At 35.6% G+C, this 26424-nt stretch overlaps 2 protein-coding genes across 2 annotated transcripts; one reads left to right on the top strand and one right to left on the bottom strand.

The window, feature by feature from the left end:
* Nucleotides 1-6232: 6232 nt before the first annotated feature.
* On the top strand, nucleotides 6233-7839 carry LOC124156303 (transmembrane protein 14C). Its single transcript, XM_046530766.1, has 3 exons — nucleotides 6233-6481; nucleotides 6731-6917; nucleotides 7058-7839. The coding sequence occupies exons 1-3, from the start codon at nucleotides 6406-6408 to the stop codon at nucleotides 7119-7121; spliced, it is 327 nt and encodes a 108-aa protein (XP_046386722.1). The 5' UTR covers nucleotides 6233-6405; the 3' UTR covers nucleotides 7122-7839.
* A 1604-nt stretch (nucleotides 7840-9443) lies between these two features.
* LOC124156302 (trifunctional enzyme subunit beta, mitochondrial) lies at nucleotides 9444-26305 on the bottom strand. Its single transcript, XM_046530765.1, has 11 exons — nucleotides 26193-26305; nucleotides 25786-25969; nucleotides 25525-25712; nucleotides 25264-25451; nucleotides 24962-25136; nucleotides 23854-23984; nucleotides 18630-18757; nucleotides 15717-15804; nucleotides 15486-15636; nucleotides 14218-14306; nucleotides 9444-9681 (listed from the first exon to the last, which is right to left on the bottom strand). Exons 1-11 carry the CDS (start codon nucleotides 26257-26259, stop codon nucleotides 9634-9636), a joined length of 1437 nt encoding a protein of 478 aa, XP_046386721.1. The 5' UTR covers nucleotides 26260-26305; the 3' UTR covers nucleotides 9444-9633.
* Between the last annotated feature and the right edge of the window lie 119 nt (nucleotides 26306-26424).

Here is a 26424-nt window from a genome sequence, read left to right as displayed (position 1 = left end):
CTATTATTTTGATTTTATTAAAGTGTCTATACTTTTTCCTTTCATCGCAGCTGCAAATTAATCAGACATAAAAATTTTTACTGTTCCTGAATTTGATTTGGTGCGGAAACTATGGGTTGTGCAAGCCCAAGTTTAGTTTTTAAAGAGGCTAAGTGATGTTATATGATTGTTTTTCATTTTTTCCATTTGGTCTCGTATGTCTTTTCTGTTATGTATGCTTTATCTCAGCTCTAGGTACGTCACAGTCGTTAGAAAAAAATGACTTCCAAGCCTGTTCAATCCTTTTCATGGGCGTGATTTCGTGTGGGCGCCATAGGCGGATCCAGGGGGGGGGGCACGGGGGCACGTGCCCCCCCAGACCCTCAAAAATATGCAAGATTTTTAATACGGTCCCATTATCATTGCATTCGTTTTGTATTGCGAGGTATCCCTGTGCCCCTCCCAGGAAAAAATCCTGGATCCGCCCCTGGTGGGCGCCCTAGTATTTGTTGACTCCAGGTTACTGTATTTATTATTAAACGATTTGGTCTATGGACGCTTTGTAATCTTCGATGTTTTTTTATCGTATTTTAGAGGAGTTCGGACAAAAAAATTCCCTGCAATTTAAAAAAAATTACCCATTGAAACTTTACTTCGATTTGTTGGTAGGTCAATTATTATTATTTATTTTCCTACTTCGTTAATTCCAATTTTAGAAACTGCTCCGGCTGTGTCTTTATTTCGTCATTGCATATCACAATTAGGTTTGCGTTTTGAATAAAATTCGCTTTTTACCTTTTTGAATGTGTCAGTGTAAATGTTAACCCCTACTGAGGATTTCTTCGGTGTCGAAATGTAATAGCGCCCTATTTAAAAAAAAAATTTGGTTTTTCTATGTGAGCTGAATGGTTATGGGGATCCTATGTTTAATAAATTTTGTTATTTCTTCTTTCTTATGAAGTTCGTTGTTTTAAATTATTCGTATAGGTGTTCAAATGAATGACCCAGTGACATATGGCCTGCAATCACTTTTTTCGACGAGGCGTCATTCCGATAGCGCTCCAGTTTATATAATGTCTTCTGTTTCTTTATCGTTATACTACGATGTTTTTAATGATCCCCTTCACAGATTATAATATTTCCCATTTCATTAAGGAATAATTTCATTCGTGCCTTGTCTTTATGCTATGTAACATCCAATGTCAAAGTTTACCTGATTTCTCGTTTCCCAAGGGGTGTGTTTTTGGAAAGCGCCCTAGTAATTACAGTGTTATTGTTAACATACATTTGCTGTAAACGGGTTGCAATGGTACGTTACATATATATTGATTGCTTACCTCTACTTGTACGCTTGTTTTCAAAGCATTGTCGCTTTTATGTATTTATGAATAACCAATAAAGCTTTGTCTACACTAATATGATAAAGTCTTATTTTCACCCATTATATCAAAAATACATTATTTTCATATTGTTAAATTAATTCATTAACGTTACTTTAACTATTCCACCTCGTTTCATTAACAATTTCGCTTAAATAACAATAATACAAACCATTCCTTCTTTACATATTCACTGTCGCTATTTCCCAGGGCGTGGGATGACCTTACGTGGGTCAAGATAATGGACCCGCTTTGTATGCTGGACATGGTTAAGTGAATATTGGCAAGATCTGTTGTAAAATGCCCTTGGATTTCTATCATGTTGGGGTGTGATTTTTGGATAAATTTCAACGCAATGGAATAGGTAATGATCTTTGAAATTTAATTTTACGATTACATCCCCTTTGATCTGAACTGGAGTCTTTCTCTAGTAGAACTTTTTTTCTTCGCTGTGTAGTCAATGGTTTCATTCATTATCCTCTTCTATCGTGAGACATTGGATTTGTATGATTGAGGTTCTGAACTGTTGGGTGCCCTTTACTGTTGAAAAATCGTAATTTTAATATTGTTCAAAAGTGGTACACCCATAGCTGGTTCTGATACTAAATATCTACCAAATTTTAAAATTGATATAAGTTTCTTTATGGAATAAGAATTCTTATGTTTGGAAAAACTGGCTCATACATTAATGGTGTTGTTTCAGCTATACTTGTGGTAGTCCTAATGGAGCTAGAGAGCTGGTTGCCTAATGGAGGCCATGTTGCAGGTTATTTTATGCTAATTCCAGTTTTACAGATCACATTAAATGATCTAGTCTGAGTAAGGTTACAGTAATGAACTGAATTTTACAGTCAGAGTGGAACATGTTAAATTTAAATTTACTTCAAGGGAGTCTTGCAAAGTTTTAGGTGTAACAGTTTCTCAAGGGCAATATTCAGAATTATGTACGTATGTTTCAATCAATTGGTGATCAGTTGAAATGCTATTTTACACTGCATTGCTTGTTATTACTTAAGTTATTTTCTATGCCACATTTTGCTTGGCATTGTCACTCATTCATTTTATGATTTGTTGAGTTGAATATTCACAAGTGGGGTGTGGCCACTCAGTCCAGCTAATAATTAAGCTAATAAATGAATCACTCAACAGATTTGATCATCATCATGACATAATGTAATAGCTTAGCCATGTGGTACTTAATTTTATCTTCAATAAAAATGTAAGGAAAAAGTCTCACCAACAGAGAAACAAGATAGTCGTTCATTATCTGGTTGTAGATTAAGTCTTGTGAAGTACGGACTCCGAAAGCCTCAGATAGGCCCTTAGTCATGTGCATCTATTTTATCATCAGAGGTTCTATTGCATTATGTCTCAAACTCCTAAGTTATGACTTAATTTAGATGTTCCACCTGTCAAAAGAATATTCTTTAAATGTCGAGAGTCATCAAATTTGAAACATCTCACTCTCCAAATTTTCAAGTTCCCCCACTTTAGGTGTTTCTGAATAGGCACTTGTCCATTTTATTTATGTCAACTCAAGCTGATTTTTTAATTCGGTTGACATTTTTTTTCATTTGAACCTTGACTTCCAGCCTGAAGAAGCAGACTGGAATGCCTGCTATACATGCCATCTTCAGATGGATAAATACAGCAGAGAACTTGAAAGAATGTTGCATAACCCTTCTGCAAAACTTTCTATCTAATACTTGTATCTCACTGGAAATAGTGTACAAAATGTTGGTATATGACACCTTTCCCATCTCTGCAGCTCAATTAAGACAGCACAAAGAGTGATGAAAAATATTTGTTCTCCCTTTTTTGTCAGTTTATGAAAATATTACTTAGCCATATTTCTGTAACTGCTTCAGATAAAAAATTGAAAATTTGGTAATTATTGCTCCAGCACTTGCAATCATCGTAACAAATTTCCACAAAATCTAAAATGGTGAGGTAAACACTTTATTTTGCATTGATATGGAATGGCTCGTGTTGAACTTGATGGAATTGACTATGTACTTTGATATTCATATCTATGGCCATCTCTCTTTTACCAGGTAACATATTGTCATTTATCTTTTTTTTTACCTTGACAGTATCTGAATTGATGTCATTCATCACCCAAGTACAATGTGAAACCTTAGATCAGGATAATGGAGCAGTTAAACTGATGAATGGGATTGAATATTGAAAAATTCCATTGGATTTCTAACATTCCAAGGCATGGAGCTTAGAGGTATGTAATCAACTTGATGGGATTGCTAATGTACTTTCGCATTCATCTTTATGAGTACCTGCTTTTTATTGGGTGACATATTTTTATATATTTTTTGTTTGCTCTGACAGTATCTTGAAACTGAAGTTGCTGAAGTGGTTCAACCTGCAGATTTCTCCTGCGGCAATGGACATGGAAATGAAGCTTTGCTCTTAACCAAATTAATAACCTTAATAGGAAAATATGCAAAAGTAAAATTTTTGACATTGCCATGGTGTACATCTAAGGTATTCCTTATCTTTGCCTACAGGCCATCTTATCGTCAGTGTTTTTATATCAATGGTGTAGCTGTATGTATTTGGAATTACAATGATGCGTAACCAATTGGGATCATGACCACTTAATTGTGCCATTAGATTTTTAAGAAATCTTTGTATTTCATTTACATTTTTATTTATTATGTTATGCAGTGCCATACAAAGTGTTTTTGGGGTAAAAAAGCATTTAAGGGTGCGATTCATAGAGACACTAAAATTCCTCACTTTACAAAGTCTCTTTTTACGGTAAAGTGAGAATTTAGCTAAAGTTCACTTCAAAGGCATCCCCAGGATCTCACTTTATAAAGTGGAACTGTAGCTGCTTAAGTCTCGATCAGGCATTGAAATTTTGAGTGTTGGCAATGAACGCTTCATAAAGGTTAACAAAAAGTTGACTCAGGATATGAATTGCTAAGTTGTTTACAGGTTTTTGGGGACTAGGTTTCCATGTTGTATTGTGCAAAGATTTTATTAAGCTACATTTTCTCGTTCTCTCATTTTGTGTGCAGATGTAAATTAATACTGCGTTGTCCGAAGCTTTTCCCCACTAACTTTTTTGTATGATAATGACTGAGTTAGGTGAATAAAAGCTCACTTTTAATTAGCTTCCTGCATTGGAAATGCACTTCGATGTTTTCAGCAAAGTAAAGATACAAATGCTGATATATTCACATCATTTTATGATAATCTTGCCTGTTTAACTGCACACGGTTGTTTGGACTACATGTTAGTCGAAGTTTGATGGTATAAGTTCATTGAAGGTGGGTGAAATAGTGAAATTCTCTCACGTTAACTTGAAACTGTAGTAATCAATTTGAAGATTTTCCAATCAGTGGTTGTCTCAGGTGGACGCATATTTTGAAGTAGGTATTGGTGTTTATTGAATTTTTTTGTTCTTACCAGTATTTTAATTCTTGGGATGTTGATGTATGCGGCTGTATGTATATACGTCCTCGATAAAATATTGCTTAGCTGCAGATAATATGACTATGAAGGAAAGTATGTTTTACTTATTTATTGCTGCCTTTCATGGCAAGATACTATTTCATCATTGTAAACATTCAAATGACTAATCGAAAAACGAAACAAAAACTCTCTAGTTTCAAAATGACAGAAACAAGAAAATGTTAACATAATATGGAGGCATGTGGAAAGAGTACATAAAGCAATTATGGAATGAAAACGCTTAAAATACAATGAAACGTTTAGAAAATAGCATTTGGTTTGCCAAACGATATGAAAATCAAGTCTGCTTAAGAGGACCATTGGCTCCAATATAAACAGAAATTTGCTATCATTTCTAGGGGGGAAATTCTAGAATATATACACATGCATAACCTAAGAACATAATTAGCTTGTTTTAAAAATCAACACAAATTATGCCAACCTATTCAACCACTTACTGTGCTGTAATTATCACATAATCGTAAAAATGTCCTAGGTAGTATAACAACTAATAGAGTTCAACTGCAGAAGTAATGGGTCATCTCCAGCAATACTGACTCGATATATTTTCCGGAAAGAGAGACACATTACGTGTCTGGTTATTTCTTGAAATATGCCTGTCTTCTGCTGAGTCTCACCAAAGAATTAATTCCTATTAATTTCCGTAACCCAAATATCTTCATATTTCAACTTCAAAAGCAGCCATATTTATTCATCCGTAAAGAACACTTTACCCTAAGTGAGCTCCGGTTGGGCACTTTACGGTAAAGTGACAATTCTGCCATTTTTCTTCTAAAGTGGTGTTTATGAAACAGAGAAAGCAGACTTTAGCCTGGCTAAAGTAGACTTTAGCCCAGCTAATGTATACTTTAGCTTAAAGTGCCGTCTACGAATAGCACCCTTAGGGATTCATTTCATTATTAATGTTGAGGTGCAGTTCTCAAACTTTTCTGTTGCACATTTGATTGTTACTTCACATTTGTGGATATAATCCCATCTTTTTGTATAATTGTTTTGCATCATTTTATTGTTCTGTGTCAAAGGCTACTGCAGTGTGATCACAATGTAATATGCAAGAAATCTTAATAAATGTGCTTTGTATTACTCAATTATTTTTTTTTTAGTGTTTTCACCCTAGCGAACCGTAATGGATATCAACTATGACAACGGGTCATTGGCCCGAGTTGTTAATAAATAGTAATATTGGTAATCCTTAGGAAAGGGGGGCGGGGAAAAAGGCTATTCAATTTGAATTTAGCGCTCTAGCATAGCCGAAGTTACTTTTTTGGCCGCTGCAAAAGTAGGATGGCGCTACAGTAGGCGGCCAAAACTTGCTACGTCATTTTTAACACGTACATACACATCTTTCTAGAGTATATAATCTTTGCTCCGACCCATTCCATGAATGTATTTGGCGGTAAATGGCGGTGCACATGTATTCGTGTGATAGGTCAATTTTATTAAGGTAGACCTACTTTTCCTGCAGTTTCATCCAAGCCGTCTTACTGATCGGTGGACTTTTAATCATACACATTGAACGTGCTGTCGTATCCAGAATTTTTAAGTTCGTAATATGGGGCTGGATTTGATCGGTTTTGGCTATGCTGCCACTATTGCCGCGGGAGGAATAATGGGCTATGTTAAAGCAGGTAATATTCACGTTTTGTTTCCAAAACTCCCTTTTCGGGACCTCATTAGTGCATTAACTTCGCTGAAGTAGATATTCCACCTTGTTCGGCATTTTTATTGCTTTTGCATTCAGTTTTTTTACCGTTGATATTTTGTGTGTGTTTAGATGAGGATATAGATCGTATAACCTTTGTAACCGTAAATGTACTTAAAGTTATGTATTTGTTGGAATTCATGACTACTTTTTATAATTTTCTATACAACTATAGGCAGCGTACCTTCTCTGGGAGCCGGATTGTTATTTGGGAGTATACTTTGTGCTGGTGCATATTTGACGTCACAGAATCCAAACAATTATTACCTATCCCTGGGAACTAGTGCAGTACTCGCGGGTGTTATGGGCAGTAGATTTTATAGTTCTGGGAAAGTGATGCCTGGCTTTGTCGCCGGAATAAGGTATGACCCGATTGATGTACTTACCGAAGTATTGACCATTTTTTGCTGCTTTTATTTGATATAAAATAACTTCGTATTTACTAGATGATGTACTTTTCTTTTTACTTTCGAGGCTAATTTTCTGTTTCTATTTTTTTCAGCTTGTTAATGGTAATACGGTATGGTGCTCGTGGACTGGGCCTTGTGCCTGTTAAGTCAGATTAATTGACTTAGAAGTTAAGATTCGTATGCCACAAAGCAATGTATTAATTCAATTTTTCATCAGTTGTTTACTTGGGTACATATGTACCTATTTTCTGGCGGATAAGGTGTTTATCGAATGGTATATCTTATTTGGCAATATCGGTGGTAGGTTGACTCTCTCTGGTGCCTTGCTTGATGTATTTAGGAAAAGAGGGATTACTGGAGAGAAAATACAAATTAGCGTGTTATTGGCCAGTTCACCACACATGAATAAAATTGAAATATAAATTATCATGATTCCTTGATGGATTAAGTTAAGATTATGTTTCTGAAAACTTTTTCTACTGCCTCGATGATGACTTAAAGACTCAAAATTTAATTTAGTAATTTATATATGCCTTTTTTCCAAGTAAAATGGCATTTAATATCGTATGAAATGCTTCAAATGTTAAGATGAAATAAATCGATTGCCCCCATTGACAGTATAGATGAGTACAAACAATAGAAAATTAAAGTAGATTACAATGCTACTAGGGCCATAATTCCATGATGCTGCTCATATAATATTCCAGAGGTACATGTACCCAGTCAATTTTTCATGTTATCGGGTCTGTCAAAAACCCATTGGTAATTTTTTTTTGTTAAAACCATGGTAAATAAAATAAAAGTGTGTATAACATCAAATTTATCTGTAAAAGACCAGAAATTGAGCAATAAAGTTTGTATTTGTTTTTCTGTATAATTTTCTATTTTGTCTTAGCTCGTGTCTTTTATTTATGAACCACTAGCACATTTGCATTTTTGGTTTTCCCTGCTTACGATTATCATTGAACTTTAAGAGAAAATTATTATTGAACTGTTGAAAATACACATGCTCTACAGGAAGTACACCAAGTCACTGAAGCTTGCCATAATCTAAAGGCCTGTTTACATTGTACATTAACCCGTACAAGGTAATTGTCTGAAAGATGTTTGAACACGAAAATGCACTGTGTAGCCACATAAATTGCGCAAGAACGGGAAATGGAAGAGATAGATGTATGAATTTGTTCATGTTCCATTCCACAAAAATCACTATTGCATACAGACATCTCGTACATGTTAATGTATTGCGTAAACGCCTAAAGATTAGAAACTTTCTTAATCAATTTCGATTTTTTTCCTACGAACAACCATAAGATAACTCTCCAAAGTCAATCATTGAGGTTTCTCATTTTTTTAATAAGGAAACCTTGGTGGAAATTGAGGAAGGAGATTCTCTTTTTCGTTCTGTCGAGTCAGCGTCCCTCACACATCTATTACTTGTTTAGTGTGTGAAAGGTCAATATTGAAATTGAAGTTTTTGTTTTTCAGCAGTATGGTCTTATTTTTTTAGATGCATTGACATTAATGGAATCTATATTTTTTCATAACACCCACTTGAATACTGCAAAGTGTTTCTTTGGGTCTGAGATGAAATTTATGCTATGCTGACTGAAACATCTTTTTAATTAAAAAAAATTCTATTTTTCCCAAATTTGAATTAATATATTCATATTCCAGTATAAAAGTTATGAAAATATATATGATTAATTTACCATTAGATAATACTATTAGTTCTGTAATTTACTGCTAGATAAGAAAAAATTATCTACTATTTCAAAAATCTCTACAATTTCAGAATGGGCAAAATTATTTAATAAGGTTGAAAGACTTATTCTTTGTTTGAACATATAAGTTGTGTACCGAGAATGATGGTAATGTTCATAATACTACTTTTTCAGGTTATTATAAAGTGCTTCCTTCTCATTCATTTCCTCACAGACATTCAGGGTAGTGGGTCCATTGATTAAGCCTGAATCACACGAGCATTTTATCAGTCATTTTTTAGCAATCACTGTAACATTCACTTGCAAATGATCGTCGCTGGCAATTGTTTTTCGCGATCACGATCGTGATGAGGATTCCCATCACTATTTCTCATCACTCTTCCAGTCTCTTTTTCCATCTCTAAAACTGTTACTAAAACCTGTTCTCCTATATCAGCCTATCAGAATGCATGCCCTTATGGAGCCCTTGACAATTGTGGAAACAACATACACAAACAAATGTGCTATTTATTTTTGTTATCCAGGCCCTATGTCAACGAGCTGCGATGTCTAGAGTGATGAAAGGCAGAAGGGACCATGTAATTCAAAAAATGATCACTAGACCGATCAGTTTTCCCGTTTCAAAAATGGTGTGATTCAGGCTTTATATGAATAAGCTGGCCTTATTGGTACGAATAGATGTCACACCAAATACAGTCCCTCAAGTTATGTCTCAGCCTTTTAACAAGCCTATAAAAAAATAATTCTAAATTGCCACCTTTAATAACTTTTAAAATATATTATTTGGTAAAATAACAATTTAAGGGTAATTTATACAAGTACAAAGATTTTACATTAGCCAACATCACACACATTTTATATTATTTGCTGAAGTGTTTGATCCCAAATTGATTTATGTACACACAGATTGCATTGTTATTGCGTAATCAGTCTCAACAGAAGGATTATGTGGGCTTTCCATCTGGGTGTCGTTCCACAATCATGCCAACCCCCTGAAAAATATTAAAACGCAGGAAAATATATTCAAAAATTAAAAGGAAATGGTTCAATATACAAACCAGTAGAAATTAAGCACTTGCAATTCCTAAGAATGGAAGAATAGACAATTTCTAACCATGTGTTTTCTTTTCAATACTCAAAAATCTTATTCACCACATAGATACTAAAAATACAAATTTTAGCTAAGAATGAATTATTTAAACAAAATCCTTGGCCATTAAACAATACAAAAATTTATTTAAAAAAGAACATTGAAAAGAATAAGACATGTTGGCAAGTAATTAACATGCTAACATTGTTAAACTTATTTTATTTTCACCATGTTTGTGATGGAATAAGAATTATAAATGGCATATTTTATAGTTTACTTTATACTATTTAATAAATATAATCTCTTTAAATAACTTGAAGTTAAATGTACTGTGCACAGTAAAACCTGGACTATTGTTCATTTGTTTAAATGTGGTTAGACTTTTCACTTCCCTAGCCAGTCCTTAAGATTTCACATCACCAAGATGGGTAACCAGGGTTCTTACTGGTTTTCAAAATTAAAATTCCCTGAAATTTTCAGTACATTCCCCCTTAAAAATGTTCATTCCCTCAAACTTTTTCACGGTTGCTACCATCACTACACACATTAACACTTTTGACGATTGAGTCAAAAAATACAAACTTTTAAAAATATACACTCCCACACTTTACGCACTAGCTTCTACACTAAATTTCAGCCAAATAATAATATCAAAAATGGAATCTAATTCAAACACAACAAAAAATCTGACAGGTTATCAAAATAGCTTGCATTAAGGCCAAATTTTCTACATGAGAAAAATGGCAATGCAGACAGTGGATCAGAGGAATTTGCTTCTATTCTTTGATGGAGGATATTATATATAATAAATGATGGAAAATTAAGGGTAAAGTACTCTATCAAATGTGATGTTATAAGACCTGTAATCATCCTATCACAAAGAGTAAATTGGTTTTATATAAAATTGATGCATGCATATCCAAAGGCATTTAATGCCTTAATAATTAATAATCACAATGGATTAAACTTATGAATGATATATATCACTCTTGATTATCTATTGCATTAAAACCTTTCCATTAAGATGGAATTCTAAGCTACAATGTAATTGTTCCATGAATATATATAAATGACCTAATGTTCTACTTGAATAAATGTACATATTATGCAAATTAATTAACTTAAATGGTGGAGCAGTGATATACACAACACAAAAACAGTTTTCACATATTCTGGAATTGATGGGTGCAATAATCTTTTTTTGCAATACTTTTTTTTTTACCTATAATTGAGTTAGTATAGTGACAATAAAACTTCAGAATTGCCTGCAGCATCAATCAAAAGCTTGAATATAATATAACTAGATAGAAATGATGATAAACAATGACATGAAAAATGAATGAATGAATCACTCACCCACACAGCTGATAAGTACCATACAAAATAAACTCTCTAGCATTAAAACGTCACCTTCTGGACTATAATGTACTAAGGTCTTTCGAATTAAGCCTTTGATTTTCAAACCAAGCCGATGTACAGTGGAGCCTCGATTTATCGTTTTTGAGGTGGATGGATGAAAAAAATGATGAATGCAAGAAAACGATCAATGCGGGAATGTTTGTCCCGGTTGCCTATGTCCCACGAAACGCTGGATTTTTGCAAATTATGACATTCATTAATGGATTCAAAAAAGATTTAAGCTGATTACAGGAATATTATTCCTTTATCGAAACACTTAGGTCATATTGTTGATTCGGATTATATCTCTTTCAAATATCCTGAAGGAACACGCCGCCTTGCTAAAAAAATGTTTCACTCCACTCGGAATTTTCACTGCTATTATGCATTTCTGTCAGATGTAAAAAAACGTATAAATCAAATGCCATTTCAAGTACACTTATTTACGAGAGAAATGTGTTTCTTATGCCTCAAACAACTGATTTCACCGTTGCAGTGATTGGTTATAGGATGGATCAAGAAGGCCAAAAATAGTTTATTATTTGAAATGTTCCTTTCTTGCAATTATATTTTTAATATGATTCTGGCAATGTGGCGTTAATTGTCAGCAGCACGCCGACCTGATCCTCGGCTTCATCCCACTTCTTTTTTTCATCAGGGACCTCGCTCTACCCCAACCCCTGCCGTCATGTACTTAGCGGACATACCGAGGCATGTTGTAATATTCACACATTTCTAGCCCGGATTATTTTCATCGTCTTCAATTATTTTCAGTCTATCTTTTAAAGTTCTCACTTGTGTCTTCGGAAGGGCCATGGTCCGTAGACGAATAAGAATAAAACTAATAAAAATGAAACCGGACTCTATTGAACCCACACGGAAAACACTCCCAGGTTTTAAGTCAACCCACCCTGGAAAGTACGGAACCACTCGTACGAGGTAAAATTCGGCACTAATGCTATCGCACAGTGTAAGCAGAGCTTACTGCAGAGGGTGAAGCATGACCATGAGACTGCGCAAATTTTTTATCCTATAGAGAAGGCAACTTACCCACTCATTTCTAACAATAAGTAGCGTAGCTCTAGATGAGCAGATGAATTCAGATTGCTAATGGGGAGAAACAAATTATCCTGAGAAGACATCGCTTCGTTAGCACCTCAGACAAGTGAGACTTGTAACATAACTCGTAAATTGTAATCAGAAGCCCTGTTTTCGAAAAAAAAAAAGATCCGCATCAACTGCCGTGAAGCTCACTATCAGCTGCGAGGATATCGATATTCGCCAGAAATCACCATCTTATTATTCCAACTATTTCTTTGCTTAAAATGGTTAAATAACGTTAGTGATTCGTCAAGTTTGGTATCATTCTTTTTTGAATTACATGCACATCACTAAAATCTCAATCTAATAAAAGTATAATACCAATTGCCAAAATTCATTTTTACACACCTTTTGGGCTAATCGGTGATTCATGCAGCAGTTGACCTTGAAGTGAGTCAGCTACAAAAAAGTCAGCGGTCGAGAAAGGGGGAAGCGTGAAAAAGGTTTCTTTTGTTCTCCAGTAACTTGATATTTTCTTTCGAAGCTAAGGTCTTCCTAATACGATCCCTGCTCGAGCTGGGACCTTTTTTTTATTTCGGAGAAGAGGAAAGCTTCAGATGGGGAGAGGCGAGTGCTAAATGCAGGGGGATACCGGATCTAGGGAAATGCGATAATGTAACTATCCCACGGCACTCAGCTTCTCCCTAACATATTTCAATCTCCTGGGAAAGATTCAAACTTTGTGTCAGTCATTATTAGCCATAAACAACACGTTGTAAACGCTTGGAAAATTGGAAAATTATACGATGGGACCGCCATCTTCAAATGATCAATGTGGGAAAATGATACTTCGGGGAACGATAGAAGCGGGAAAAAATTACATTGTCTTTATGGAACTTAATTTGGGACCAGGAGCGGCGAACGATGAATGCGGGAACGATAAATCGGGGTTCCACTGTATATAAGTACATAAGTTATTCTAGTTAATTTATTCAACATTAACAAACAATTTATAACTACACAAAAGGCAAAGATTTGATGGTATGATTTTCCTTCGCTTCTTAAATTTGTTATACATTTGTTTGTCATTCAGTTTTGCTATGACATTAGTGTCCAGTTCATCTCATGATTCGTGGGTGTGGGCAAAAAGCAAATTTTCACTATGGTCGCATATAATTTAAAATTAAGAAGTAATCATGGCATGTACAGGAGAAATGGTATATAATGGGGAACACATAGATTAATTAGAAGATGTTGGTTACATAATAAGGGAATTTTAGGAATATTAAGAAGAACAAAAGTTAGTGCAAAAACAAAAAATAAGACAAATTCGGGAATGCATATCATGCTAATTCATCAACTGTATCAGCTAGATATTCCAATATCACATTGATCAACTAATATAAATGGAAATAGGACCTTCAATGCTATGGTAAGCATATTGAAAATCTTATAACACCATTTAGCAAGAACTCATTGCATCAGGGAGTGCAGATAACAGTAATAAATACTAAAATGTCAGAGACGTATACTACCATGCAGCCAGTACTTAAGGTCTGCAGGTCCTGTAGTCTCTATTGTTACTTTAGCATATATCTAAAACACCCTGTGTTGAGATATTATGATGTGACGAGATGATATCTTGTAGCCGACATCTTGGCACAGGATGTGTTAAATACTCCATACGTTCAGAGGATATATGCCCTTGAAATCATGCATTTACCAGTATATAAAAATAACACATTACTTATGAAATAATGTACTTCTCCTGACCCATGAGTGTCTTAATTTTCATAAATTACATTGCACCCCATCTTTTAACTAAAGCCATGAATAAATCCTTTATAAAGAAAATCAATGCATATAAGAAAAAAATCCTGACTTATATCATATTTTCCTTATTGCTGGACCCAGGTCAAAGCCATGAAATTAAAGAAAAAAAAATCACAGCAGGGCCTATGGTAAATTTGTCGTCAAAAACCTAGGAAAGACTTCATACCTGTCCTCCAGCAGCACAAGCAGCAATCAGAGCATACTGTCCATCCTCACGGATAAGCCTATTTGCAGCATGAGTGGTCAAGCGAACACCTGTAAGTAGTATTGGAGTTATAACTGAGTCACTAATATCTCGATCTCATTTTTTCATGAAATATACCACAGGGGGTCCCAAATTTATATCACAGACATGTGGTGCCAATCTGTGAGGCATGAGTGTGATCCACCCAAGGGTCACACTATGCACTGGATCAACCCAAGTTTAATGCTAGGGCGCATGACCCATAGAGGTTACTGGAAGAGGGCATGAAACTTCAATGCAAAGTCATCAAAGTCTCTACGATCAACCACATTTCTTGGTTCTGGTATGTATGAGTGTAAAATAAATTGTCAAGTTGGCTGAAATCCAAGAATTTTGCATGCATATTTGGGTTTTTATAGGCATCTGTCATAAGAGCTTCTGTATTCTTGATTCACCAGAGACAACAAAATAGAAAAGAGACAAGTTTTATGACTCTTCACTTCTCATTTTGCAAAATTATGACAACTACAAAATGAAGAAAAATACTAAAATTAAAAAAGAGTTAGGCATGGGTTGGCAGTGACCCAAGCGTATCATGGCACTGCAAACATGTTAAAATGAATATTTTATTGTTTGGGGAACAAAATAACTATTATGATAAATAACTGCAAATTAGTGCGAAAGTCAAAATTGCATTTCCTTCCCTAGGTGAAACAACCCTAGGGAATATGAAAGAGCAAATTTTGCTTATGTCTTATTCTATAACAGGCTTTCAGTAGCAGCCAGAGTGAATGAAAGAAAAACTAGCAATTAGTTTTGAAAATATTCACTTCCTGAGAAAGAGCAACATAAATTTAATTTAATCTATACTGAACTCTACAAAAAGGAGAGAAGAGAATACTAATTTCATAAAAAGAATCGCAAAACATAAAAATGTGCTCTGATATGACCATTTACCAAGCACATTACATTCATTACTTTGTTTCCATTCCAGTAAAATTCACAATAGATGAAAGATGTGTACTGAAATACAATGCAATGATACTGAATATCTCATTCAGGGTTCCCACTCCTTAACTAATTTATAGAATAATTATCTTTTACTTTACTTTGAATTAATATAATTATCTTTTACTTTACTTTGAATAATTACTCCAATTTCTTCAAAACCACCAGGTTTATCTATGACAAGGGCAAGATTTTCATTTGGAATTAATTATGAACACAGAAAGTAAAGGGAGGTAGCCTACCAGTAGCAGCAAATGGATGGCCAATGCTCAGAGAACCTCCCCAGTTATTCCATTTCTTAAGATCAGGAACTCCAACCTTTTCATTGCGTCCCATGTATGTTTTGGCAAACCAGTCTGAGTCCATTGCTTTCAAGTTAGCTAATATCTGACCCTAAAAAGAGCAAAGTGGCTTTGTTAGAACATATTTATAAGATCATTATAATACAGAGCAACCATCCAATCATCGCTTACCGCAAAAGCTTCATGCACCTCCCAAACATCAATGTCTTTCAAGGTTAAACCTGCCCTCTCCAAAACCTTTGGTGTAGCATAAGTAGGTCTGTAACAAAAAATGCTTAAAATAAACAAACCTGATAGAAAAATAAATTGACATTAATAATAAGCTAAACATTATAAACAGGTTGAAAATTTGATATGCCCCTGAATAATTCTCTTGTCTTAACAGATTCACATCACCCGCAGTTGCATCATTTCTGAAATTGCACCTTGCAACAGAATTTACAGGAATATCAAATCATTCATTACTAACTGAAAGTAAGATACTCTCATGCAATGATAATAAACCATGAAATTATGCAGTGGATAACCAAGCCCAGCATATCATTTGGCCTTGCCTGAATTGGTAATATCATTCATAAATTTGATCATTCATAAATAGGTTCTAGAATACATTTATATCAAAGGCTGACTTCATTTTTAGCCACAAAATCTCCAATTAAAACAATAATTAGTGTGCACCATTTAAAAAAAGGTATATCATGCATACAAAGGATAGCAATGGAGCAAACAGAATTAATTGAAAATGTTTCAGGTGTTTCTCACAAAATGCTATAAACAGTGGAACCTCGATAAAACGACACCCCACGGTGCACCAATAAACACTCGCTATAGCGAATTGTCGCTTTACCGGAGGTGGTGCAAATAATAGCCAATATACCTCATATTACTCCTTTCTTTTTATTTTCTCGCTTAGACATGTTTTGTGTTTTTTTGGCCATGGTGTCTGCCATCAAATGCTTTCTATTCACGCAACTCACGGACGTGCGGGTATGCTGCCAACTGATTTCTGCTGCCCGAGGAACAAAAGAAGATCAAGCATTCGCGAATGCCACAATATTTTCACCTAAATTAACTACTTATTTATCGAACGACAGTTTACCACATAAATTTGAGACTGAGCACTCTATTAACTTCATTTCTAACAGATCGCTAGCATTTACAGAGATTAAGGAGTTTTGGTTTAAGTTTTTCCGGCGGTGAAACCCTCGCTATGGCGAGAGCCAACACCAAAAGGTCCTCGTAAAAACGAAATTTTTAACATGCTTATTATAGGATCAATTGACGGTGCATCGGCTATCTCTCGTAATAGCGGGGGTCTCGCTATAACCCGTACTCGCTTTAACGAGGTTCCACTGTATAATAAAAATATCTTGAGAGACAGATACTTAGAAAGAAAAAAATAACAGCTAACTTAGGGGAATGGTATTTGGAAGAGGTGACCAATAGCTAAGGTCAATTTCACCATAGGGAAGGCAGGTAAGAGAGAAACCCAGCATCGGCATTAGCTAGCTCTTAACACATTCTACTTGAAGCTGATTTGGTGGATAGTCATCATAATCATACTTTTTGATTGATCTATGACAGGCTCCATAAAGGCTAAGCAACAGTAATCCAATCCAATGCACATTATTTGGTAGTGAGAACCACGCAGATCACTAAGTCCATGGTCGGAACCATGTCAACAGGGAAATAGCCTCATACAGGATGGACAAAAGAATACTCAGCTGAGAAAAGGGTAGGTTAATTGATGTGGTCCATAGTTTGGCTTGGACTGGACTATATCAATTGATGTGCTCATGAAAGCATGGAATTCATTTAAAAAAAAGGTAGCTAAGAGACCACAAGCCAATGGAAGATTTTCAGAGATGGTCTGATGCCAAAGCTCCCAATTTGGCATCAGACCATCTCTGAAAAATCTCGGAAACAGCAAGAAATTGAATCTGAACCCACAGAGTGCAAATCCAGCCGTCTAGGCTCCATACCAATCCAAGACCCTGCTCCTCAAGCCCATATTCATAATCGTTACCTGGGAGTCCTGCATTAACTGGGCGACCCCTACACTCACAAACTGCATTCATTGCCCCATTAGCAGGGACAGTTGTCCCAACTCTCATCCAAGCCACTTGATTTGTGGCTGAACCTTCAAGCTTATCCAGGAGTCCTCACTTGGTACACTAACACTTCACCCAATGACACAAAGTGGAAAATGAAAGAATAGACTTTGCTTGGTTTGCTTATGGGTAGCGTAACATAGTGACCAGACAATTTAACTGTAAATGTTATTCCACATGTAAGATCCGATTCGCCGTAACTATTTGAATTTGGTGCCAAAGACAAAAATTGCATGCACACTAACTCCATGCATGCCTTGCATGTCAAGCACCGCCAGTTACTGTCGCTGTGAGCTGTCTATAGTGCCAGTTTACAATGATTAAGACAATTGATCGGCCAGCCGATAGTGAAGTAAGGGCAGTGATACGGTTTTCATCTGCAAGAAACATTTCAGCGGAAGAAATTCCGCAGATTACTGAAGTGCAAGGTTCTGATATAATGAGTGACAGTAAAGTGCACAAGTGGGTGCGAGCTTTGAGCGAGATGATGAAGTGAAAGAAGTGGTTAAAGACTGGTTATCTTCGTAGGCGGCCGATTTCGACAACTTAGGCATTCAAAAGCTTGTTGAACAATGTGATAACTTTTTGAACAAGTATGGAAATTATGTGGAAAAACAGAGAAAGATGTAAGGAATGTAATTAAAACAATTGTTTTGGAAAAAAATTTGATTTTGTATTTTTTTCTTAACTGGACCTTACTTTAGGAATCACCCTCATGTTATGAAACCCAGGTCACACACTCTCAAATATATAAGTGAACCGAACAAAGTAATTCTTTCGTTATCCACAACAGAAAGGTTTCACACAGTAAAGCCTGAAATCAACAGTTATAAAAGAAAGTATTTTATTCTACTCTAACCCAAAGCTATTCTGTTTCTTCCACCATGTCCACAATAGTTTTCCACTAAGTTAAGCCAGCCAAAGTTGAATTGATATTAATATATAATTAATACAGCTTTTTAATTCATCTTACCCCAACAGAAGTTGATCCTTGGGGTCCTGAGATACATAAATGAAGTCTCGCAAGTATGCCTTTGGCGTCAGTCCAAGTTCCTTGGCCTTAGCCTCAGTCATTATCATGCATGCAGATGCACCATCAGTCTGAGGAAAAAATATTAAAAGAAATGCAAATTCAGAGCACAGGTCACACACAGTAATACATTTGATAATGATGATGATGATAATGAATCAACAATAATAACTGAATAGATACTAAAAAAATTCACTAAAATGCATAAATATACTAAGCAAGTAATATTAGTTAAGATCAAAAGCTATTATAACACACTTAAGTTTTCATGAAGATCATGACACAAAATTTTATAACAATTTAAGCTAGAATATTTCTGTTTCAGAAATGCAGTATAAAAACGCATTTACTTTTAAAATGGCAATCAATTGAAGCACACGAATCTGAATGCAAGTTTTTAAGCAAAAGACTCTAATATGCTATAGGAAAAATGTGTGGTGCCATTCTTTATCCAAATAGTCAACCATTTGGGAATTTCGCTCTCAAGAACATTCATTCCACCCGCTAGTCAGTAGTTATGCCTTCTTAGATAGGTGGTTCATCATCAAACACAGACTCTATTCAGACAATTAGCTACAGCATATGTTTGGCTGAGAAAGTTTACACATGCTTCAACATTCACATATTGATACGATAATTAACTGAAATAACAACCTACTAGCATAAAAACTGATTATACAAAGGTAGAATTCAAGAGCAAAGAAAAGTAGATGGGAAAAGACAGCAATTAAAATGAAATCCTATTTCTCTTAATATTCCACCTCTTGTGACACAAATATATTCCCACACTGATATTCTCAACATGGCAGTTTTTGTGAACACAAAACGAAAGATGCTAACATTTTACAAAAGAAATCAATTTTTACACATCTATCTAGCAACATATTTGAAATAATCAAAAAAAAGTTATAAAATACATCGTTTAGATAGTTGTTTAAATCTTTAATTGTTAAATGAGAAAAATTTTAACATTTTATAGACATATTTTCAACACTGAAAATTTATTTTCCTTTATATTTTTGTAGGGTGAAGAATATTATACCATAAATTGTAAGGGCATTTTTCCAATAAAGAGATATTTTTCAACATCTGGGAGCAATGCCTGTTTGAGACTCTTCATTTCTCATATCTTTTAAATTTCTACTTCCTAAACTTGAGACTAAATTTGTAGTGCTCCTTTGTAATGCTATCTTTTCTGATTCATTTTTCTCTCATTTATGTCTTTAACCAATAAAAATACGACATTTAACATGTGTTGAAATTAGTGATGGGTCGATTCCAAAATTTTATCGATTCCGATCCCGATTCCGATTCTGACATTTCGATTCCGATTCTACCGATACCGATTCCATCGATTCTGATGCCATAGGCTTCAAGAAAAATATCACTTAATTCCAGGCAACAAGATAACCACTTTAAAAAATATTACTCTGTGAAAGAGTCAGTCAAACAAAAGCATCTTTCATATCATCACTATGTAATTAAAATATAATAGCTTAATTTCAAAACAGAACATACCTGAAAAGTGATGTTACACGATAGGTATTACTTTAGAATATTAGCACTCATGTTTAAATTTAAAATAAAAGTATCTCCTTTAATATCTATCTTTTATTGATAATATCTTATCATTATCAATAATGTCTCACAAATTTAGTCTCCTTTTACAGACTTTAAATTTTTGCTCAGAAATAAAAGCATCTTCACTCTGTCAGCTGATAGAGTGAAGATGCTTTGCTTTCTAGGATAGCCTAGGATACCCTAGGATAAAGCCTGTTGCATTTTACATCACATATTTTCCCTGCAGAACTAAATGTCTTTCACTGAACACAGTGGATGGCGGTATGGCAAGAAACCTCTTCGCTAATACTTTCAGTCTTGGGTAGGAGATACAAGTCTTTCAGTATTTCCCAGGGAAGGAATTTGGTGGTGCATTCATCTATGATAAATAAGCTTCCACTTCAGCTTCAACAGTGTTTGCTATGGTGACTTTGGCTACTTTTCCAAATGCATCACTGTATCTTGACTAGATACCTGTCACAGGCTCCCTAGTCTGCATTTGCTCCTTTGGAATATAAAAGGGATTTCCAAGTAGCACTTTTTGATCTCGAGTCGAGTTGAAAATTTCTCGCAAGTATCGAGTCGAGTATGATAATTTCTGAACCAGGCAATACAGCAATGCATACTTCAATATATTCTACTCCAATTTTCTATGATGAATGTCTACCCTAATGTAAGAAGGAAAATATAAAAAGTAGCACTTTTTGATCTCGAGTCGAGTTGAAAATTTCTCGCAAGTATCGAGTCGAGTATGATAATTTCTGAACCAGGCAATACAGCAATGCATACTACAATATATTCTACTCCAATTTTCTATGATGAATGTCTACCCTAATGTAAGAAGGAAAATATAATGAGGATCGTGCCCTATAATGAGCCATGAGTATAGTAATTTTCACAGCTATAATAAAGATTACATACTAAGTATATGAATCATGTAATATTTGGCCCTTTCAAATTCTCAAGCAGAAAATCTAATTATTCTACATGCTCAGCCAGCAGGTTTTGACATCTTCATGTTACAATATTACTTCCTGCAGAAAATTGGCTTTCGCTACACACTTGTGTGACTGGGCAAGTACTTTCCTACCAAAATTGCAAGATTTTGGAGACTTTAGAATTTTTATTAAAAATTATATCAACGATTTATTTGGACCTTGAATCTTCATGGAATTCAAATGGACGAAGCGAACGAACTATAGAACTAAACTTTAGTTTTGTAGAGCCAAAAAAATTCTATACTTCTCACGTCATTTAATCGACGTTAAAGTCTCTTGCTTTTTTAAAGTTCAAGAAAGAAACTAAACGCTACAAACGAATATCACATCGGACGGACGCAGTAATAAAAAAGGCTAAAAGATGCCTTAGGATATGAATACTCCCCCTTCCGCGCGACTCACCTCGGTGAAGGTGGAAAGGGAAAAAGGGTATCCGTTGTTGCCTTTCGTGGAAACAGTTCATTTTTCTCCCTCTTAAGCATGCTGACTTAATTTCTTCACTTTACTTCAATACCCGAACCATATTTCTTATGCGTGGGATGGTTCCGAAAAATATCCAATCCTTAGTATTTTCTTTCGAGTAATGTGCTAAATGGCTTAGTCGATCTATACATAATCCTTTTTAACATCCTCAGTTGAGTGTTTTAAGTCAATTAAGACGATTATCCATGCTTTACATGACGATTTCAAGACTAATGTTTTAAAAATCTTGAAAAATCGGCCTCAGTTACCGAGCCTCAGAGGTCCGCGGCGTGTAGGTCAGCCTTGACGCGCGATTAAAAAATCGCTCTTATTTCCTTCGTCGCAAACTTTTTTCCAAGATTTCTACTTAGTAATCTTTAGAAATCTCTACTTTATATTGTGGTTCAAATTTACCGAGTTATATTTTTCGTAAACGAAAGATAATGTCTACTTTATGTCAAATTTCACGTGAAAAACGGGTCGGCCATTTTGCGTTGTAAAACCAGACAGATGAGAGCCAAAATCTTCAAAAGTCATTGAAAATATAGGAAAAGCACCAGGTCAAAGGAATATTGCGTTTTTTTATTCCATTAAACTTATACCAACGCAAACCAACCTGGATAAATTCAAAGATCTTTTGAGGAAAAACGATATCTCGCGTGGCATTGAAAAATTGGTCATGTTTGGGCCACTGTATCTCACAAAAGGGTCGTATTCATGTAAAACGGCATATAAATCTATATCTGGTAATAATTTATGAGTATTTACGCTAAGTTTCAAGTCTCTATCCCCAAAAAGGTCATTTTGGACTTCATTCCAGCTTTTTCCGATTTCGGACCAGTGCGCGCCGGGTAGGAAGACGATCGGCCGCCGCGGCTGCCGTAAAGGTATTCGGCGCCCATGTCGACAACTATAGTGCAAAGTCGGTAAAAGGCTTTTACCGACCTTGCTATAGTGTATTCGGCAAGCTGAAACTACCAGGCCAAGGCATTAGGATGACTTATCGGCTTTAAAAACCGCATTATAACACGAGTTTCATGATAGCGCTTCCTGTCGGCAGATCGCTGGACCTACTATACTCGAAAGCTCTATAACCTTAACTACTCGACTCGACATTCGTAATGCTACTCGAAACGCTCGAGTCGAGTACCAACTACTCGGCTCGGCTTGAATTTTCGAGTACTCGCACATCCCAGGAAGATATGTGTTTTGTTATCACGATTACGAGGCGCGAAAATTCAAATGACTTTTGGGATCGCGGTCGTATATTTTGTGGTTTGAAGTACCACTGGAATCGGAATCGATTTTTCACCTTGGCAAGTACTCGTTTTCGATTCCGGTTCTTGGCCGAGAATCGAGGAATCGAAGAATCGAGGAATCGAACCGACCCATCACTAGTTGAAATGCTATTCGTGTTTTGAAACACGAGATGCATTATTTTCTACCAGTGCAGGTGAGACATTTTTATTTTAGAACAAAAAGGCGGTCAAAGCATATGGCTTACCCTTGTCACTCTAGTGTTAAGACCATCCAGAGCAATTAGTGCTTCCATTGACTACTAACATAAGCCTACTCAATACAAATCTAATAGGTGAGCCGAAGGGCCATGTGGGAGAAAATAGCATTCGCTTAAATATTAGTAAAATCCCACCTATTAGTTGCTACAGCATTTCACTATTTCAACAATAAGATAAATGGGTCTAAATTATGAAATAAAAGTTTTAGGATATTTTGAAAAAAGTAAATTTACAATAATTTTTAAACTGCCATATTTGACTACTTATGAGATGCACTTTTTTTCAAAATAATAGCCCAAAAAAACCTACGATTTATATGCGAAAGTTCGACCTCCATGGGTATTTGTTCAATTCTGACTCCATTATATTTGCTTGTATATATTTATTATTCAATTGAAGAATGTTGGTGAAAAAAGTGGTTGAAGATTATGGTTCTACAACAACTTTAAAAGAGACATAATTGGAATAATATGATTCAAAGCAGGATTTTTTTCCGGAAAACATTGAATTAGCAAAATTGTGGAGCCAACCCGAAAAAGGCACAGTTGAGTAAATTATATCATGCATTCACAACATACAACAGAGTTTAAATAAATGGGGTAACAGAGATGATAATAGAGACATATTTACCAAAAAGGAGGCATTTGCAGCAGTGACAGTTCCATGAGGCTTGATGAAAGCAGGCTTCAACTTGGCCAGTTGTTCAGGGCTAGAAACTCTGATCCCGTTATCCTTCACAACAGGATTGTCTACACCAGGAACTGAATTTAGGGAAATAAAGGAATGTAAGGCATCTTAAAGAGACTCAGGCATTCAGCATCTGCACCATGGGAGAGCTATGTATCAAATAATATTTCATTTCTTCAACATCTCTTTCACAATATAAAGCTCTATTTTGAAAATACAACAAAAAATATTCCAGTGACCAGTGGTAAGACCCCACCTCATGCAACAAGTGCATAATGCAACTCACTACAATATAGACATTTTTTTGTCACAAAGGTCGAACTCCATTTGTTTCTGCATGGATTAAGGAATGTTGCTTATGTTGTATGTATTTCAATTCATATCACATTTAAATCTTGATGGGCTTTGCAATTTCATGACAATTAAAACAAATAATGAATTGTGTTTTATATCAATGATCAGTATAACTGGTGACATGCAGTGACATTTATACTTAAAAGGTGACATTGTCACCATTAACTGACACAAAAGTCCTGCACTTACTAGTACACTTTTACACTACCATCATCAAACTCACAACTCTTAAACAGTAAACATAACCGGTAAATTACCATATTTAGTACTGATTACCATACGAAAAACTATTCATTAATCCAGAAGGATGTCATCCAAAATAATTCTGGGTTTAAGCAATACCAACTTTGAATGTAATTGCTAATTAAGCATTATCTTCACTTGGGAGAGAACTTGCGGGGAAATGTAACGTTAGAACGGATGTGGGGTCATCGATACCCCAAAGAAAATATTTTTTCTCTTCCCTTGGAATGTTATAGTTAGCTAAGATTACAGGGAATCGGGGCGAAATATTTTATTAAGTAAAATTTAAAACACTAGATCCACGCAGTGTTTTTGATTACCAATCCATTGCTACCCTTAATCAAGCATTGAGTTTAACGTCTTACGCGATACCTTATAAAATCGAATAGTTTATTACCTTTATTATAATATTAATCAAGTATGTTTAAACAAAACGCACGTTAAATGTCTTTACCTTTAAATGGAACAATATCCGTCAAGTATCCTTTTTCCTGCGCTTCTTGGGCACATTTGTGTGAACGGAGGGCATAATCATCCTGTTCCTTACGAGTCACGCCAAAGGCGGCAGCAAGGCGATCGCCTGAATGACCCATGGTTTCGCCGGTTGAAAACTCAGCCACAGCAGGAAGCTTTAATAACAATAGATCAAATTGATATAAATGCAATTTTTCAATCATTCAATATACCACATTCTGGTGTCGCAGTTACTCTCGTTATGAACTTGGTCTCTTGCTCTTTTTGTTAAGGCGTACCTACCTCAGGGGCCAAATATGAAGGTCTGATCTGGCTGAGTAAGCCGAGCATCTGAGGCACGCTTTTAGCTTTGTTTGCCTTAAGCATGAGACTTCGCATCTTACGGGAGTGGCGAATTGGAACGTCAGACATGAATTCAACACCGCCAGCAACAACAATATCGTATACTCCGGCGGCGATGAGGCTAGCACCTGAAATACAATATTGACATGAAAATAACTAAAAACAACATTATTTTTTTAGTTACCCTAGAGTACTACATACCGGTGGTTATCGCAACATTTGAACTAATGCATGCCATAGTAACGGTGTGAGCTGGAGTTTTGTCAGAAAACCCCGCACTAAGGGCTGCTTCTCGGCCAATATTGCTCGTTTTGACTTCTTGAATAACAGTTCCATAAACGATGTAATCCACCAACTCCTTAGGAACTCCAGTCTTCTTCATCAGACCCCTGATAAGAAAGCTCGTCAATGCACGTAACGACGTACGACCACGAAGAAAGTAACGAAGTGAGATCTACTTACATCAACGAACTACGAGCAAGGTCATGAGGCATCAGCCTGGCATAATCGGTGCCCGATAAAAGAAAAGGGGTTCGGACTCCATCGACGTAAACTATGTCTGTTCCTGTTCTGGTCTTAAAAGCGCCTTTGACTGACTTCTCCTGCTTCAGGTTCGGGGCAGAGAGGGATAAAAGGCGAACGGCGCCTGGAGGAGTGAAAAACATAGTCAAATTCAATTTATTATTACAAAACAATGCTAATATCACAATGAAAATTCTTATAGGGTATATTCACAACAAAATTATTGAAATCAATGCTTCGTGGCGACTATGAATTCAACTTTCAAAGGAAAGTAACAAGAAGTTATAAACAAACTAATTCTTTGTACTAAACTAAAACAGCGATTAAGAAATTATTCAGGTACTTACCTAAGGAAGTCGGAGGAACCCAGGTTTTATTAGCTTTCAAGATAGTATTCACGACCTGAGACGCCATTGTTCCCTCCCTCGCCCTTTAGATTCGAGAAGAAAAAGAACACAAAAACGACAACCTACCAGCTGAAAATGCAACGTTGTCACAACATGGCAACCTGGCGCACCGGCTGCCTTAAACCGTAGCCTACGTTATTCATAAGGCCGTCCAACGTGAGCTGAAAACGGG

Source organism: Ischnura elegans, chromosome 3 (assembly GCF_921293095.1).
Source record: "Ischnura elegans chromosome 3, ioIscEleg1.1, whole genome shotgun sequence".
NCBI classification, from domain to species: Eukaryota; Metazoa; Arthropoda; class Insecta; order Odonata; family Coenagrionidae; genus Ischnura; species Ischnura elegans.
This window is presented reverse-complemented; position numbering and strand designations above follow the sequence as displayed.